Raw genomic sequence first — 16,439 nt, 5'->3', positions numbered from 1 at the left:
CAGGTATGCTTGAGCAGGACATGATGTCACATGTCTTTGATGCGGTTCGAATGAAATATGAACGCAACCTGGACCAGAGTTCGTTTGGAAGTGAACCAAGACTCATCATTTCAGCAGTCTCGGTCCACACTAACCACAGAGAAAAAAATCGCACCAGGTTCAACACACCCTAAAATAGATCATCTAAACAATGCGTCATATTTTGCCATATTTTGATTAATACTAACATATATTAAATCCTTTAACTGTAACAGAAATCATCAACACACTTAGCTAAATCTAGCCTTTTCCGTCAAAAGCAGACCACTTTTAAAGCTTGTGTCGACTTAGTTCAAAGGGCAAAAACTATTTTATTGTGACTGGTCTCATCATTCCTATCCACATTTAGCATTGCAGAAGAATTAATGCTGGTTACAGATTAAAGCAGCAATGTTCAATACAAGTTTCAAGAGGTCCAATCTCTGTATTTTCTATCCTAGCAGAGGTCTGGATAATATTTTGTTTGCAACAGTTATACAATTCCATGTGGAGTCATCCAGGATGAGGATAATGGTGCCAAAGCGACCATTTTTCTCCACAAATATTGAAATGTAAAAGAAAATGGGGTTTTGAAGCCATAACTATTAGAGGGACTGTCAAGGCATCTTATCTGAAGAATGGACAGAAATGTGTGGACATAAAGTCTCTACAAATCGATATTCAATTAAGGGAGATTATCAATACAGATTAGAGCTTGTGGCAATGAGGTCATAGCACAGGCATCACCAGCCCAATGATGGTCTCGGCTTGATAGTTATGATAACATCTAATAAGTTCTGTGCCCTAATGTCCCACAAGAGCCTTGGCTGTTATACTGCAATTAACTAAAGCTTTTGTCTGAACGTTGGTGCATACAAATCAACCAAAGAGGTTTCAAATGATTATGAAATCATTTTGCAAATGTACTGGGATTCAAACACCATAACAACATGGATGCATACAAGTGGAGGAGGGAGAGTTCAGGCTTTTAGACAACAAGCAATTAAGTCTGAAAATGTCCATCCAGTCCAATCTGCTGTAGTTCACCCTAAATTAAGCCAATCATGTTTGTGACCCAATGTTTTGATTGATTGATAGATAGATAGATAGATAGATAGATAGATAGATAGATAGATAGATAGATAGATAGATAGATAGATAGATAGATAGATAGATAGATAGATAGATAGATAGATGGATAGATGGATAGATGGATAGATAGATAGATAGATAGAGAAATCCGCCTATGAATGGCTTTTTATAGTCTATATTTGTGTCTGCATATTAAGCTGGGATAAGAAAATAATTTCACATTTTAAAATTACAATTTAGTATCTGGCGATTAGAGAAAATGGTATTTTCTTTTTCACTCAGTTCAGGAAAACTGACCCAACAAACCTCAATAATGTACAAACATAATCTAACTGCTGTAAGAAAACCTGACCGTAATCTAACCCACAACAAGGAAAACTCAAAATTATTCTTAGATCACATTAAAGAAAAGCCTCCGAGCACTGATAATAACAGAGAGAGAGAGAGAGAGAGAGAGAGAGAGCAGAGCGTGTGGTGTTCTGGCTGTTCAGTCGACCATTAATCCATGTGGCGAGTGGATCCAGCCTCAGTGTTTTCACTTCAAACGCCTGACGAATTAGATCCCCCTTTGAAGTTGTCTTTATTGTTTTTTCCTTTTGTTTATTTTTCGCCTGTTTTTTAGTGCGCTTAATTCGCCGTCTTTCCATTCCTTCTTCCCATTCATTTGGCTCTTAAAAAAAGTCAATGTCCTTAATTTATGAACTAATTAACATCAGACTGGGCCGGGTGAGAGAGGGCTTACTGCAGCCATGTGAAACACAAATGGCTTCCCAGGTCTTTATGGGAGTGTAGCATCTGTCCCCTCACAATACAACTTTTATCCTAAGAGACGGCACTTTCGCTCTGGTTTCCGGTCCTATTTGCAACAGTATTCTGAATCAGTTTGAGATGAAAGCATTAAAAGTGAAAGAAGTCATCACGTTTATGCCATTGAAGTTTTAGGAGGAGAAACAAATCAGACAAGATTGGCACAATTAAAATATTTAGTTAAAGTGAGACTCATTAGAAAAAACATGGATGTCTATCCTTTCAAGCATGATTAAGACAATTATTTTCATTATGTCATTTAGATACTGACTGTATTTGAGTATCTTTTCCTTTTTGCGATCAGAAACGCTATCATTTGAGACTGATTCAGGTTAAAATCAGGTTGCCATCAGTGAACACTGCACTCTATCATCAGACTAATATACAGTATTATACAACAGTAGTGACTAGTCTAGTTCTACCACTAACCTGTGTCAACTAGTCCCAGATCACATATATTCAGTTGCACTTCTATATGCTGACAGGAGTTATACACTATATTGCCAAAAGAACTGGGACACCCCTCCAAATCATTGAATTCAGGTGTTCCAGTCACTTCTATGGCCACCAGTGTATAAAATCAAGCACCTAGGCATGTAGACTGATTCTACAAACATTTGTGAAAGAATGGGTCGCTCTCAGGAGCTCAGTGAATTCAAACGTGGTACCGTGATGGGTTGCCACTTGCAATAACTGTTAGTGGTATTATAACAAAGTGGAAGCAATTGGGAACATCAGCCACGAAGCGGTAGGCCACGTAAAATCACAGAGCGCATTTGTGTATTCTGAGTGTAAAGGTCTAATATATTTGGAATTACAAGAAGCGAAAACAAAGTGAACTAGAGTGCTTTGCGCTCCCAATAACAGTTAAGATGACATGCAAGCCAAAACTGTTACAAACCCCTCAGAGACCCTGAAGCTAACTAAACGCTTCCCAGAGGCTGACAGAAAATAAAAGTTAGCATCTGTTTTGTACCATTTATGACAAAGAAAGCATCAATGATGATGCGCAAGCTTCCATTGCACAGGACACACTCTTCTCTAGTTGGCCACCAGACTGCTAAAGCTGCACTGGGTGTCATTTACACAAGATATGTATAGTTGTCAACTAGTAAAAATGAGAATTCATGCAAGCCCTAATACACCAGGACCTCCATGTCAAGTCACTAAATGTACTAATTCTTAAATAACACATTGTTTAGATGTTGCCTTTTATTCAAGGTGTTGGAAAATAAGACAAATGAGGCACATATTACTGTTTACCCTAGAATTTCATATGACTAATGTGCATGTCAAATGCAGTTAAAGTACACCTTTTTTATTATTAAAGAGTGCCAAGAATGTGTTGTTTATATAATAGTTCAACTACTTAATGATCACTCAGTGTTGCTAGAAACATCATTTTCTAGTATACAATTTTATGATTTGTCCATGCTTGTTTGTGGAACTTAGTCAATAGGTTGTGTGTTTCACATGGCAAAACTCGTCTAGACACTCAGACGGAGAAAACAGGTCATATCAGATGCTCAAAAATGAGAGAAACCCAAGCAAAACTGTGATATGCAAAACATAAAACATGCTAAAATTGAATCCACTTGGCGAGAAGCAGACACAAGTATTGTTCTGCATATCTGACCAGATGTTTGCACAAATCAGGGCTGCAACCGTTTACTTGAAAGGCACAAAAAAGGCTGGGAGGGTACTACCCATGTGCGCCTAACCTGGACCAAATGTACGCAAAACATCTTGTTTACACGAAACCTCCACATGCTGCTCTGTTTAACACTTCACAGGATTGTTATAGACTCCAGTCTCTTCTCCTCTGCAATCCAATAAGTCAGACGTAACATCAGTGAAGCACAGTGCCTCAGAAATATAGCGGTTCAGTGGGGGCAAGGGGTCGTTCTCTTTCAGTCTCCTTTCCGTCTTCTGTTTCTTCCTACAGTTACATGTTATTATGCTATGTGAAAAGACGACAACGTCACAGTCAGAAAAATTCATCAAAAGACATAGACTGCTGAACCTGGACAATGTCTCTGGCGACCACTTGACTTCTGTAATCAACCAAAACTGAATCAATAACCTCCTTTTATGAAGTGTTCCATATAGTGGAGTATGACAGAAGCACTGCTGGATCCCTGCATGAAGGGTCATCAAAATGTTACTGCTCGAGAAGTAAAATGAATGAATGGTTTTCTATAAATAAGGCTGGATTCTAGTAATCTAAGGCCTGGTTTCACAGACAGGGCTTAGATTAAGCCAGGATTACTTATCTTAATTAGGGCATTTAAAGGGATAGTTCACCCCAAAATAACATTTCTGTCATAATTTACTCACCTTCAAGTTGTTCAAAACCTGCTGAACACAAAAGATGATATTTTGAAGAATGTCGCCAACAGTTGATGGTCTCCATTTGGGTGAACTATCCCTTTAAGTGGCTTTTATAAGTGTGTCTTGAGACAAAACAATGGCACAGACATATTTTAAGATATGCCAGTGCAAGTTGCTTTTCAGTTAAAATAGCTCAAACATTTTAGTCTGGAACTAGGCTTAAATTGTGTCTGTTAAAACAGGAGTAAAACAGGCAGCTTGGTGAAGCGAGTGACTAAAGTTAAGTTTAAAGGTTGTTTTTGCTAATCAAACTTTTACAATAGTACTTCTGAGTAATATATGTTTACAATGATGTACACTCACACGAGATGAAGATATTTAGGTGGCCTAAAAAAGCTGTTTTATTCTAGATGGAGCTGGTCGTCCACCACATGGGATATGCCACGTTGAAATCACTTTTTACTACTACTACCACCACCACCAACAACAGCAACAATATATTCATGTTAAAAGCATTTTCAATCAGTGCTCTAGGTGCTTTACAAACCATAAACATAAAAGGTACAGCTAAACTAAACTAAACATGCAAACCTACTGAAGCGATAATGCAAACCACAACGACTCGTAGCTCCCATGACGCAGATTGTGAAAAGCAGCCAGACACAAACCAGCATGAACCAAATCAAAACAATTTATTTCAATTGAACCCAAGAATATCCATAATATGAATCTACATCATCCATATGAGCAGCATGGCTTAACGTGTGAAGCTTTTACAAAATGCTTTTACAACACTTAAACATGTAATTTATACACTCTAAGAAAAGACCAACAAACACTGATCAATGTTGAAAACAGGACAATTTGTCAGGATTATTTGATGAATAGAAGGTTACAAAGAGAAGTAATAAGAATATATTAATATAAGAAATATTTTTAACATACACTCACCTAAAGGATTATTAGGAACACCTGTTCAATTTCTCATTAATGCAATTATCTAATCAACCAATCACATGGCAGTTGCTTCAATGCATTTAGGGGTGTGGTCCTGGTCAAGACAATCTCCTGAACTCCAAACTGAATGTCAGAATGGGAAAGAAAGGTGATTTAAGCAATTTTGAGCGTGGCATGGTTGTTGGTGCCAGACGGGCCAGTCTGAATATTTCACAATCTGCTCAGTTACTGGGATTTTCACGCACAACCATTTGTAGGGTTTGAAATGAGTCAGAATTTGGCGTAAACAGAATGAGAACATGGATCCATCATGCCTTGTTACCACTGTGCAGGCTGGTGGTGGTGGTGGTGTAATGGTGTGGGGGATGTTTTCTTGGCACACTTTAGGCCCCTTAGTGCCAACTGGGCATTGTTTAAATGCCACGGCCTACCTGAGCATTGTTTCTGACCATGTCCATCCCTTTATGACCACCATGTACCCATCCTCTGATGGCTACTTCCAGCATGTCACAAAGTTCGAATCATTTCAAATTGGTTTCTTGAACATGACAATGAGTTCACTGTACTAAAATGGCCCCCACAGTCACCAGATCTCAACCCAATAGAGCATCTTTGGGATGTGGTGGAACGGGAGCTTCGTGCCCTGGATGTGCATCCCACAAATCTCCATCAACTGCAAGATGCTATCCTATCAATATGGGCCAACATTTCTAAAGAATGCTTTCAGCACCTTGTTGAGTCAATGCCACGTAGAATTAAGGCAGATCTGAAGGCGAAAGGGGGTCAAACACTTTATTAGTATGGTGTTCCTAATAATCTAATAATGAGTATATATTTACTGTTACTTTTGATAAATTTAATGCATCCTTGCTAAATAAAAGAAGAAATTTCTTAGACTTTTGAATGGTAGTATAAATCTTAGTTTCACTTTATTTTGATGGTCACTTATAGTCAGAAGAATGTCTGTTGGGGGAGCATCACAATAAAGAGATATTAAGCAGACAGTCTTCTAATACTCTAATGAGAGTATTACTGACATGTGGTTGCAATATTACTTATAGTCAACAGAATGTGCAAAAGGGACCATCAAAATACAGTGTTATCTAAATCTCATAACTGATGCAAACCTCCCCCTGACTGGTTAATACTGAAAGAACTAAAGGATGTCTTCACACAAGGTGTTCTTACAAACACACATGTGCTAGAACAAAACCTATGGCAATTAACCTTCCTCTTCAAGCACACTGTTGGCATGACAGAAACAGGTTTCAAGCATAAGCAGTGCTGTCTGTCAGGTCAGGTGCATGACGTATGTGTGTGAGAACACAACAGAACATGTGGCCCGCTGTCAGTGTGGTGTCTGTGTTTCTCTGCTCCCATCGCTTACAAGATCAATAAGCCCAGGCGGGCTCCCCCCACTCCACCCCTCCCTAAAACACGCTGGCAAACAACTTGCATTTTCTACCATCAAAAGCAACTTGAAATTCCTTTGAAAAGAAACAGTTACAACCCTCCAAGTTTCTTATTTGAAAAGTTCGGCATTTAACAAAGCTTTCATGTTAGTCGGTATTTGAGTACTACAATCTTTTCCGTTCTCCCTGCCTTGCGCCTGACCACATTATTTGTTCTCTCCGTCTTGCTTGCGTTTGAGCCACTTGTTTGTTTTACGAGTCAGGAAACTCTTGGGCATTTTTTTCAATGACAGCATTAATAAAGCAACACTCATTCTGCTGTGAAGTCGATGAGGAATAGCTCTGATATTTCTGAGTCATATTTTCCCCTCGTCATCTGACAAGATGAATTCACGTCTCGCATGCAGCTTTCACAGACATGAAGTCAATCCTGCACGGAGAAGGTGGAATCTTTGACAAGCTCCAGAATACAAACAGCCTTCAGGAATCCACACCATCAAAGGACTTGGGATTCAAATGTTGATCTATTATTTCCGTCAAAGTGCTTACCTGAGAAAACGAGCATGAAGAACGACCAACAGATGTTTCTTGCGAAGAGTGTGCGTGTCTGTATGTCTGTATCCTGTGACTGATTTGTTTAATATATCAAGATTTGTTGCACCACTGCTTGGTCATGATAACAACTACTTGTATTTTCACTTCTAAATTTACAGGGAATCTATGAAATACTACCTGATATAAAACACACATAACTTTCGGGTTTCTCCTTTTAAAAGAGGACAAGTCAAAATACGTGGATTTTATAAGCCAAGTCCAGTTTGATTTGTCTCGTTCCGATGTCATAGGATATATTTTTTTTTCAATTCCCACACACACAATGCTTCAGATCTTGTATGTTAGCACCGTGCTGCATTTGTCGCAGAAGCCACAAGGAATGCATTTTTTGTCGCTTTCGCAAACAACGACAACCGAATATCCAACTCTGTGCCTGTAAATTGTTTATTCTTTGTTGCACAATAGATAAATAACATTCTTTACACAAATTTTTCAACTATATTACTGTTCAGCTAATTTCAATAATCATAAAGTCATAACTGTTGGAAATATGATTTTAAATGTCCTCATTATTAGATAAAAAGTCAAAAATGTGATTTTAAAAGTCATAATAGTGAGAAAATACGATCACGCCAATCAAAAAGGGTACTGTTGGCAGTGGAAACGCTCGCCGAATTCATGGTTACAGACCCGAACCGTACTGTACTGTACCGACCGTTCAGTGGAAACGAGCCATAAGTAGAAGATACAATTCTGAAAATATGATTTTAAAAGTCCTCATTATTAGATAAAAAGTCAAAAATATGACATGCTAAGTCATTGTGAGACGAACAGTTGAAATTAGGACTTTCTGAGATAAAAACAAAATTTGTATGGATTAAAAATCAAAATTATGACTTAAAAATCTAAATTATGAGATAAAAAGCTGAAATTAGATTTTTTTTAAAAGTCTAAATTATGACCAAAACACACACTAAGACATTTAAGAGATGAAATCATTCTTATTTTTTTTTAAATGCGCTTTAAAATTTTTGATTCACACTTATAATATTTACATTATTTTTTTCATGTTGTGCAATATATATATATTTTTTACATGTGTTTTTAAATTTTGAAATCAGTTTTTACAACAGAAATTAATCAAAAACTTACTTTAGCTTTTCATCTAAAACAAAATAAATTTCCTATCATCACTGTAAAGCTGCTTTGAAGCAATCTGTGCTGTGAAAAGCGCTATAGAAATAAAGGTGACTTGACTTAATAAATAAATTTGAGTAACTTTTCTTATATTTTTAGACACATTTTATTTAACTGGAGTCTCACAAGTCAATTCTTTATCCCAAAGAACCATCAGACTCATCTAACCACTAGTTAGTGACATTTTTATTTAGTATTGTCTTCCGCTGATGTCCACAACCCAGATTGTTGTGGGGGGTTGGCATTTTAAGCATTTACATCAAACTTATGAAGGTTCACAATGCGTGAGACTTCAATAAATGTTTTTCTAATTCTTCGTTTTTAGGTCTTCTTGTTTCAACACCTGAACTAACAACCCACGGCACAAAGAACGACAAAAAAACGCACATTAAATATCGTTCGAACTGAGACAGATTAAGAAAAATCCGATTTTAATCAGATTTCAAAGCACCTAAAAAAACAACATCAATTTTTGATGCCTGTCTGAACAGGTCCCAAGAGCCAAAGAGTGCATCTCAGTCTAATAAATATTTTGCATTCGTGGATAGTTAGTTTCATGCAACATATTTCATATAGTGCAGTACTTGGCGAAAGATCTATTCATTTGCCAGCTCACGCTTTAGGAGTCCAAATGCTAATGTTCCAGTGAGTTTAATGAGTTCGATCTGGCCAGTAGTGAGAGGGACGAGATGCTCAACTGATGACAGCTGCTCTATAAAAGTAAATCTCCCCTCATGCCTGTACTGTGAGAAAGCGCTCACTCCCTATGAGTGTACTGGCACGCTGACCTACCTCATGCTTCCTGCTGCGCTCCAAACACATTAACGCAGCAGGAATGTGTGGCCATCGTGTGCATGTGTGAAGGCGGTTGTTTGAATGCTGGGTTGTGATTCATAGATTTGACATGATACTGGAGAGGCTGTGAATGCGTGTGTAGGAGAGGACGAGAGAGATAGGATAATTTACTTGTCCTTGATTTCCATCTCCTCTTCTCTCTGCCAGTACAGCTTGTCAGCAGTACTTCCTCCATGTAAATGACAAACCACAGCTTCCATCTCCAAACACTCTCAGCCAATCAATTATTTCAGCTGTCTCAAGAGCACAAGCACACAGGTGGTTGCATTAACCATGTTTCCTGCACTACTATTCAGGTACCGTGTCGCTATTAAAGCATCTCGACAAAAGAAAATTAAAATATTTTAGTGTTGGGAATTGATAAAAAACAACAACTAATTAATCACATTTTTTTCTGTAATTAATCGCGATAAGTTTTTAATATTTTTTGGAGTTTTTTATATTTTTATATTGCATTAATTTCAGTTACTTTCCAAATTAATGTAGAAACAATTTAAAAGACAGCATATTTTAAATATGTGTTGTAATGGCATCTTTTTATGAATGAAGGCCAGTATAACTGATTATATAATTACCAGTATAACATTACAGTATAACTGAAAGCTACCAATTTCAACATTTATTAGGCTTTAAAAAAACCGACTTTTAATTTAAGTGAACTTAAAAGAATCTTTAGATAAATCCATAATATTTACCCTTGGCCTTCCCTGTTAGACATATTCTACCCAGAAATGGAATAAAGTTATCAACACCTTTCTTAAAGGTGAACTATGTAAGATTTTTGCAGTAAAATATCCAAAAACCACTAGGCCAGTGTTATATATTTTGTTCAGTTGAGTACTTTAACTGTAAAATCCCAAGTGTTTCCAACTATTTGTAAATCATGAGAAATTGCTATTTTAACCAAGGAACCGGGACGTGTGAGCTATGCGTATGAGGGAGTCGCCTGTCGATTGCGTCATATCTGCGTTCCCCTCGGTTACCGGTTTTATTTAGCAGAAACGCTGTACTCTCACTGCAGTGTGAACAAGTGTCATAGCAGCCGCCGAGCGAACGGCAGAGTAACGTCATAACATCATCAACACACTCAGATATATCTAATACGATAAACAGAGTTGTGTTACCTCATACTCATGACTGGAAAAGAGGAAGTGGTGCTGGCAACCATGTCATAATAAAAGTCCCGCCGGTGACTATGCCATAATAACAGTCCCGCTCTTCAATCGCTCCTGCGGCCTTGCTCAGCTCCACAACACTCGGTCCTGCTCTGCTTCATATTACAGTAATGTTAATAATCGCATCTATGAACATGATTTCTGCCCGAGTCCTATCCTGACTCTTTTCCACCGGCTGTGAGGTGAAGACCACATGACCCAAGATTCAGCGCTCAAACGTGGTGTCATCAAACTCCACCTTTGTTTTGAACAGGCGACCTCTAGTGGACGGAAAAGTTACATAGTGTAGCTTTAACTGCATAAATAATAAATGAAATATAGATTAATCATCATCAAAGCTACAATTTTCTCTGTTCCCTTTGTTCTTTGATAAACATTAATGACAGACATCATCAGTGCTGCTGTCATTTTAAGATCGGCCGCTGCCGAACATCTGAAGCGGTCACGCTCAGAATTTTCTCACAAGTTTAACTCATTTAAGACTCCTAATATGAGAATACTCGACAAAACTGGCGCTTTGGCAGAATTCTCTGTGTTGTTGTTATTGTTTGTTCAAGAGCAAAAGAGAACTCGATGTGTGCACGAGACTGACGCGAGTCTGTCTGTGTGTCGAGTGTGTGTGTGTGTGTGTGTGTGTGTCAGGGTGTCCCTCAATGAGCTGACAGACGCACCCACAAAGACAGGACACTGACATACAGCGTGTTCTCGTGTCTTGTCGCGCTTAGATGGTTTAAAAGCATTTACATGAATAAGAGCGTGATCATATAATATAACGCTAGGCAAAAATGGATATAAAAACGAACTCTGTGTTAATTGCGTTTAATATTTTTAAACAGAAAAAAATAATCGGCCGCGTTAATTTGCCCAGCACTAAAATATTTACATTACAGTTCAAAATTTTGGGGTCAATACGATTTTTAAAATAAATTACCACCTTTATTTGATCTTTCTATGAAAAAATCCTGAAAAATAAAATGCATCAGTTTCCACAAAATATTAACCAGGACAACTGCTTTCGATATTGATAATAAGAAATGTTTGTTGAGCATATTGGAATGATTTCTAAATACTGGAGTAATGGCTGCTAAAAATTCAGCTTTGCCATTACAGGAATAAATTACATTTGAAATATATTAAAATAAAAAGAGTTACAGTAAATGCAGTCTTAATGAGTATAAGAGACTTCTTTCAAAAACATTGAAAAACAATTATATTGATCCAAAACTTTTGGATTGTAGTGTACATGTAAGTACATCATAAAAAATATGTAGAATGTTACAGAAAATTATTGCCATGTAATGGCCAGTTACTAATACATGTCCAACATTACAATTCTATAAATTCAAAATAAACTTTTTTAAAATGCTAAAACTAAATTATGCCCATGTATATACATTTTTCATATTTGCTAAAGATTACATTTAACAGTGTTATTAAAAGATCAGTATTTTTAAAGATGAATTATAAGTGAGTGTTTGGTTAATGTTAAAATGCAGAAATATTCCAAATGTACTTTTCACAACGGCTTGCGATATTTGAATAGGCTACTTCAAAAAGTTGTGAAATGTCAAAATTTTAGGTCGGCGCATATAGCAGAGAATAGACTGGGCACACAACTGCTATTTAACTTTCTTGATGTTAAAAAGAGTTAAGCGCAAAAAGCTGCGGAAAACAACTCATTGCTGTACTCGCGCAGTCTGACACAAACCCGAAGCATGCGCACTGAAAGCCACCTCTTGGACAGCGTGCGATCTGAATTAACTTCTCTTCCGCGGCTTATTGCACTTGAATGGTCAAATACATACCCAGTTATGTCAAAATGCCTGTCTTTGCAAGTATTCATGTAAATACAGTCAGCTATGTCTTAAGCGAATGTAAAAAATAAGGGGAAAAATTCAGATGTGTGTCAATGGGATCTGTGGAATAGTTCTTAAAGTGACAGCAGCCTAGTACAGTAAACCTGCTGCTATCTGTCAAACAACAAAAGCAAAAGAGTATATCACTTACTGCTCTTGACTGAATAACGTTTGTAGCTTTACTATGAATCATTATATATTTAATTCATGTGAAAACTATGCAGTGTTTTAGTTTTACATTTGATTATACAGTTTCTGTATCGTTTCATGAATGCTACCGTTAAATAGAGCTAATATAGGCCTACCTGAAAAACTTAAAGCACTGTTTATTTCATTTTTTACCTTTGTTTTATTGTATTTGTCCTTTTTTTTTTGTTATTTGCCTCTTTGCTATTTTTAATAACAAAGATAAATTAAAATAATAAATAACTAATAGTCCACCCCTAGTTTTTTTAGGCGTTTTTGTTTACCTTGATGTTAATTGTTCAGGTTGATATAACACATATATATATATAATCATTTTTTTTACATTGAAGTTAAAATTACATAGTCAGATTTGTGACATTACTTTTTATGTAATACTAAATCACATTCAGAAGCTGTAGTGAAGCTTTCTTTTACCAGAAAGACATATTGGTTATATCATTTTCCATTTTTAAATATAACTTAAATTTATTTTACACACTTAAAGCAATATCGTATCGCATATTGAATATCACATAATTTAACAAGTTATCACATATCGCATTTTTCTTCAATATCATGCAGCCCTAATATAGATTTAAATAACTGGACTACCAGGCACTGCATGTAAACAGTTTATAATGAATGAATCTCTTTATAAACAACTACTCAGGTTTTCCCCCCCTTTATATTATAAATATTTGCTAAATATTTGCTTGGGAGCTAAATAATCCTGTGAGTAAAGGTAACAACCTTCTGTCCTGGATCAGACCAGCAGTCCAAAAGTGAATCTAGCAGTTATGAGACCAGCTCTGTGCGAGAGGCCACCGTCTCCCTCAGGACACTGGAGTAAAAGCAGCTTACAGCTCCATATTCATTATTTACGTCTCTCTCACTATGATTAATTCACAGGGGGCAGGTTTACTTGGAAATAAGAGGGAATAGTAAATCATATTCCCAGAACCTTGTCATGTGCAGTGGAGGTTATATGATCTATGGTTGCATCTTACATCACTGGTGTCACTGTATTGTAGTTAACAGTGAGACAGCAAGTACGGTCTGGTATAACATCACCTCAATCAGGCTCCTGTTACACACTGTTGCGCGTTGTACAATCACTAAGCATTTGTATTCTCACTGCTATTCAGAGAGGACTGTTACACCGAACAGTCAGGTTTGTGCAAGCAATGGAGATACTTGAGAGCAGAGCACAGTCTCACAGATATAGATATAAAAGATAAAAGTCCCACTCTGTGCTTGAACACAGTTTATGTATGAGACACTAGTAACAACATTATCAATGCTAGCACTGCACTACAAAGAACACTTTGAGATTGAATTGTGACTAGAATAACTAAGGGACAATCTCTTCTCAAGCAGACTGTCTGAAGCAAGCTTGGTAGGAAATTAATTTTTCACATTTTAATGCAAGTTCTTCGTTCTCTTCAGTCAGTCAGACACTCCTTACTTCTAACACCAGCCCTGACACTATTTAAACCTTACATTAGAGGTCAGTAGAGATGCAGGTCGAGGAAGGTTTCTGGTATAATTTTAAAACTTTTTTATAGCTGCTGTCTAGACCTTTATATAAAATATGCAGCTTTTCTTGTGCATGAAATATGAAGGGAAACGTAGGCGACAATGTGAGCTGGACACACAGGTGACCTTAGAGTATTTACACCAGTCTGGTTTGCTACATAGATTGTTATGTTAATATGTTATGTCTATGTTAATTGCATAGACTTTCAATCAATGGATAGACAAAAATGATGAGAGAATACTAATAATATCTTAATTTGTGTTTCGAAGATGAACGTAAGTCTTATGGGTTTGGAAGGACATGAGGGTGAGTAAATGATGACCATTTTCATGAACTTACCCTTTAACCTTAAATCTGACTATTCTCTAAAATCTTACAGATCCTGCTATGGTAATCGTACAAATCGTTCTATACACCTTATTTTGAATTGCAGAAGTAAGCTAATTCCTATTCTTTATCCATTATAAGTAAATAACTAGAAGAATAGTGCAGTAAACAGTAAAGCTATTTGTGCTATAAAACTGTGTTTATTATTACGACAATAAATTAAAATAATATGGTAAAAAAATACCAGTTTGCAGTATCAAGCAGCATAAGCCGTTTTACACAGCTAAAAATAAATGGAAGCGGATGATACCAGAAGCCAGACACATTAAACGAACAAATGGCCACATCCTTACGTGAAAAATAAGGTGGATAGAAGCTTTTTCGCCTGACCATAAAAATGTCTTTGTCATGTTTCCTGACCTTTGAGATGTCCTGACCATCGATGAGGATGCAGCCTCCTTGCACGTCATAGAAGCGGAAAAGCAAGCGGATGATGGTGCTTTTTCCTGATCCGGACGAACCAACCTGTTAAATAAGATATTAGCGTAGGTGAACATCTTGCACCTTTACACACTTTCTTATTCTGTGAACGTTTTAGTGCACTACATTCACAAATGTAGAATTCAAATAACATTTTACCAGTGCAACTGTCTGACCAGGCATCACTGTGAATGAGACTTCACTGAGAATCTCTTTTCTGTCAGGAAATAAAAAAATCTGAGACATTGACTCAAAAACATATGGATACCACAAGAAAAAAAAAAACAATCTTACCAAACATCTGCCTTCATCGATATTATCATGACTCACCCAGCAGTGTAACTAAAGCACACGTTCTGGAAATCAACCCTTCCTTCTGTGAATGACAGGTCTCCTGCATTCACATCATCCTTTACCTACAGCAGAGAGGAATCTGGAAGTTAGAAAGGGCAATCTGGGTATGTATGCATCACAGGAGACACATAGACAAGCAGGGCTCTGGGTTGGCAGTGAATTAAGCAAACCTAAAGAACTTATTAAAAAAACTGAATCAATGGCAAAATGTTGAGGCCTCTTTCTGGTCAAGTTCAAGAATCAGTTTGCAAATTCGCTGTGACAGCTTTTGGGAATAAATAAAAAGAAATGTGAAGATCAAAAAAGGGTTTTAGTCAGATTATTTGCATATGAATGGAATCTAAAGGCACTGGGAGTGTCGATGAACGGCTGGCTGTTGGTTGTGTGTCTTTTGGGGAGAGGGTTCCCAAAGGACTGGGGAAACTTGAGTCCGCGCAGGAGGTCATGTCAATAAATCAACACTCACTGGCCCACAAGACCAACGCTGGCATGTACAGAGGGGTTGCAATGTGGTTTTTTGGAATTAATTAGATGGGTACTTGTTGTGAACAAACTAGTTGACTAGTAAAAGTACTATTTGGAAGTTATTTACATTTGACTTGACTACAAAATGACCCAAAACGTCCATTCTTAGTGACTACTCACCTCTTTATCCTCGGTTAGTAGATCAAACATGCTCTCCATGTCAATAAATGCACTTTGGATCATTCTGTATAAACACAACATCGCAATAAAATTAAGTCGAGGAAATGAAAATGTTCGTAACTGCCTGAATTGTAAATATATAAGCAAGAAAAGAAATAAATTAAATCTTAGGGTGTGTTCACTTGTAGTAGTTCGGTTCTCTTGGTTATTTTGGTCCATTTGGTCCGAAAATTATACATTTAGACCTGGTTCGCTTAGCATTCACACTTTCATATTCAAGACTGAACCTAATGATACAAAAAAATAATAATATATTGCGATGGAACTAAATGAACATCCAAAATAGTGCTGTGTGCTGGACTAAATGCACTCATTGTATGTGCCTACTTTTTATGGTATTTTACAAACTGAGAACTCACAAAGAGCTTATGAAATGTGTAAAGGAGTCAAAACGGAATTCCGGTTACACACTAACGAAGACAAGGAGACTGCATTTCCAACACCTGTACTGAACTGTAATGGGCAAAGTTACGCATGTGATGAGAAGAACCAGGTACCCCTGAGCATTCTGTCATTTTTGGGTCACATCTTGTCATGTTTTTGGTTTGTTTAGATGTCTTTGGTCCATGTTACGTTCATATTTCAATTGAACTGC

The 16,439-nt window shown here is 37.0% G+C and overlaps 1 protein-coding gene across 1 annotated transcript in view; it reads right to left on the bottom strand.

The window, feature by feature from the left end:
- abcb6b (ATP binding cassette subfamily B member 6 (LAN blood group) b) overlaps window positions 1-16,439 on the bottom strand; it is a 38,150-nt gene that overhangs the window by 14,866 nt on the left and 6,845 nt on the right. The window contains exons 10-13 of the mRNA XM_079822350.1: window positions 15,785-15,848; window positions 15,116-15,201; window positions 14,945-15,002; window positions 14,726-14,830 (exon numbers count right to left, since the gene is read on the bottom strand). Of these exons, the coding sequence (XP_079678476.1) occupies window positions 14,726-14,830; window positions 14,945-15,002; window positions 15,116-15,201; window positions 15,785-15,848 (313 nt within the window). The remainder of the gene's footprint in view (window positions 1-14,725; window positions 14,831-14,944; window positions 15,003-15,115; window positions 15,202-15,784; window positions 15,849-16,439) is intronic.

The sequence above is a fragment of the Gobio gobio genome, assembly GCF_949357685.1.
Source record: "Gobio gobio genome assembly, chromosome: 7".
NCBI classification, from domain to species: domain Eukaryota; kingdom Metazoa; phylum Chordata; class Actinopteri; order Cypriniformes; family Gobionidae; genus Gobio; species Gobio gobio.
The sequence above is the reverse complement of the archived record's forward strand: the minus strand, read 5'-3'. Positions and strand labels throughout refer to the sequence as shown.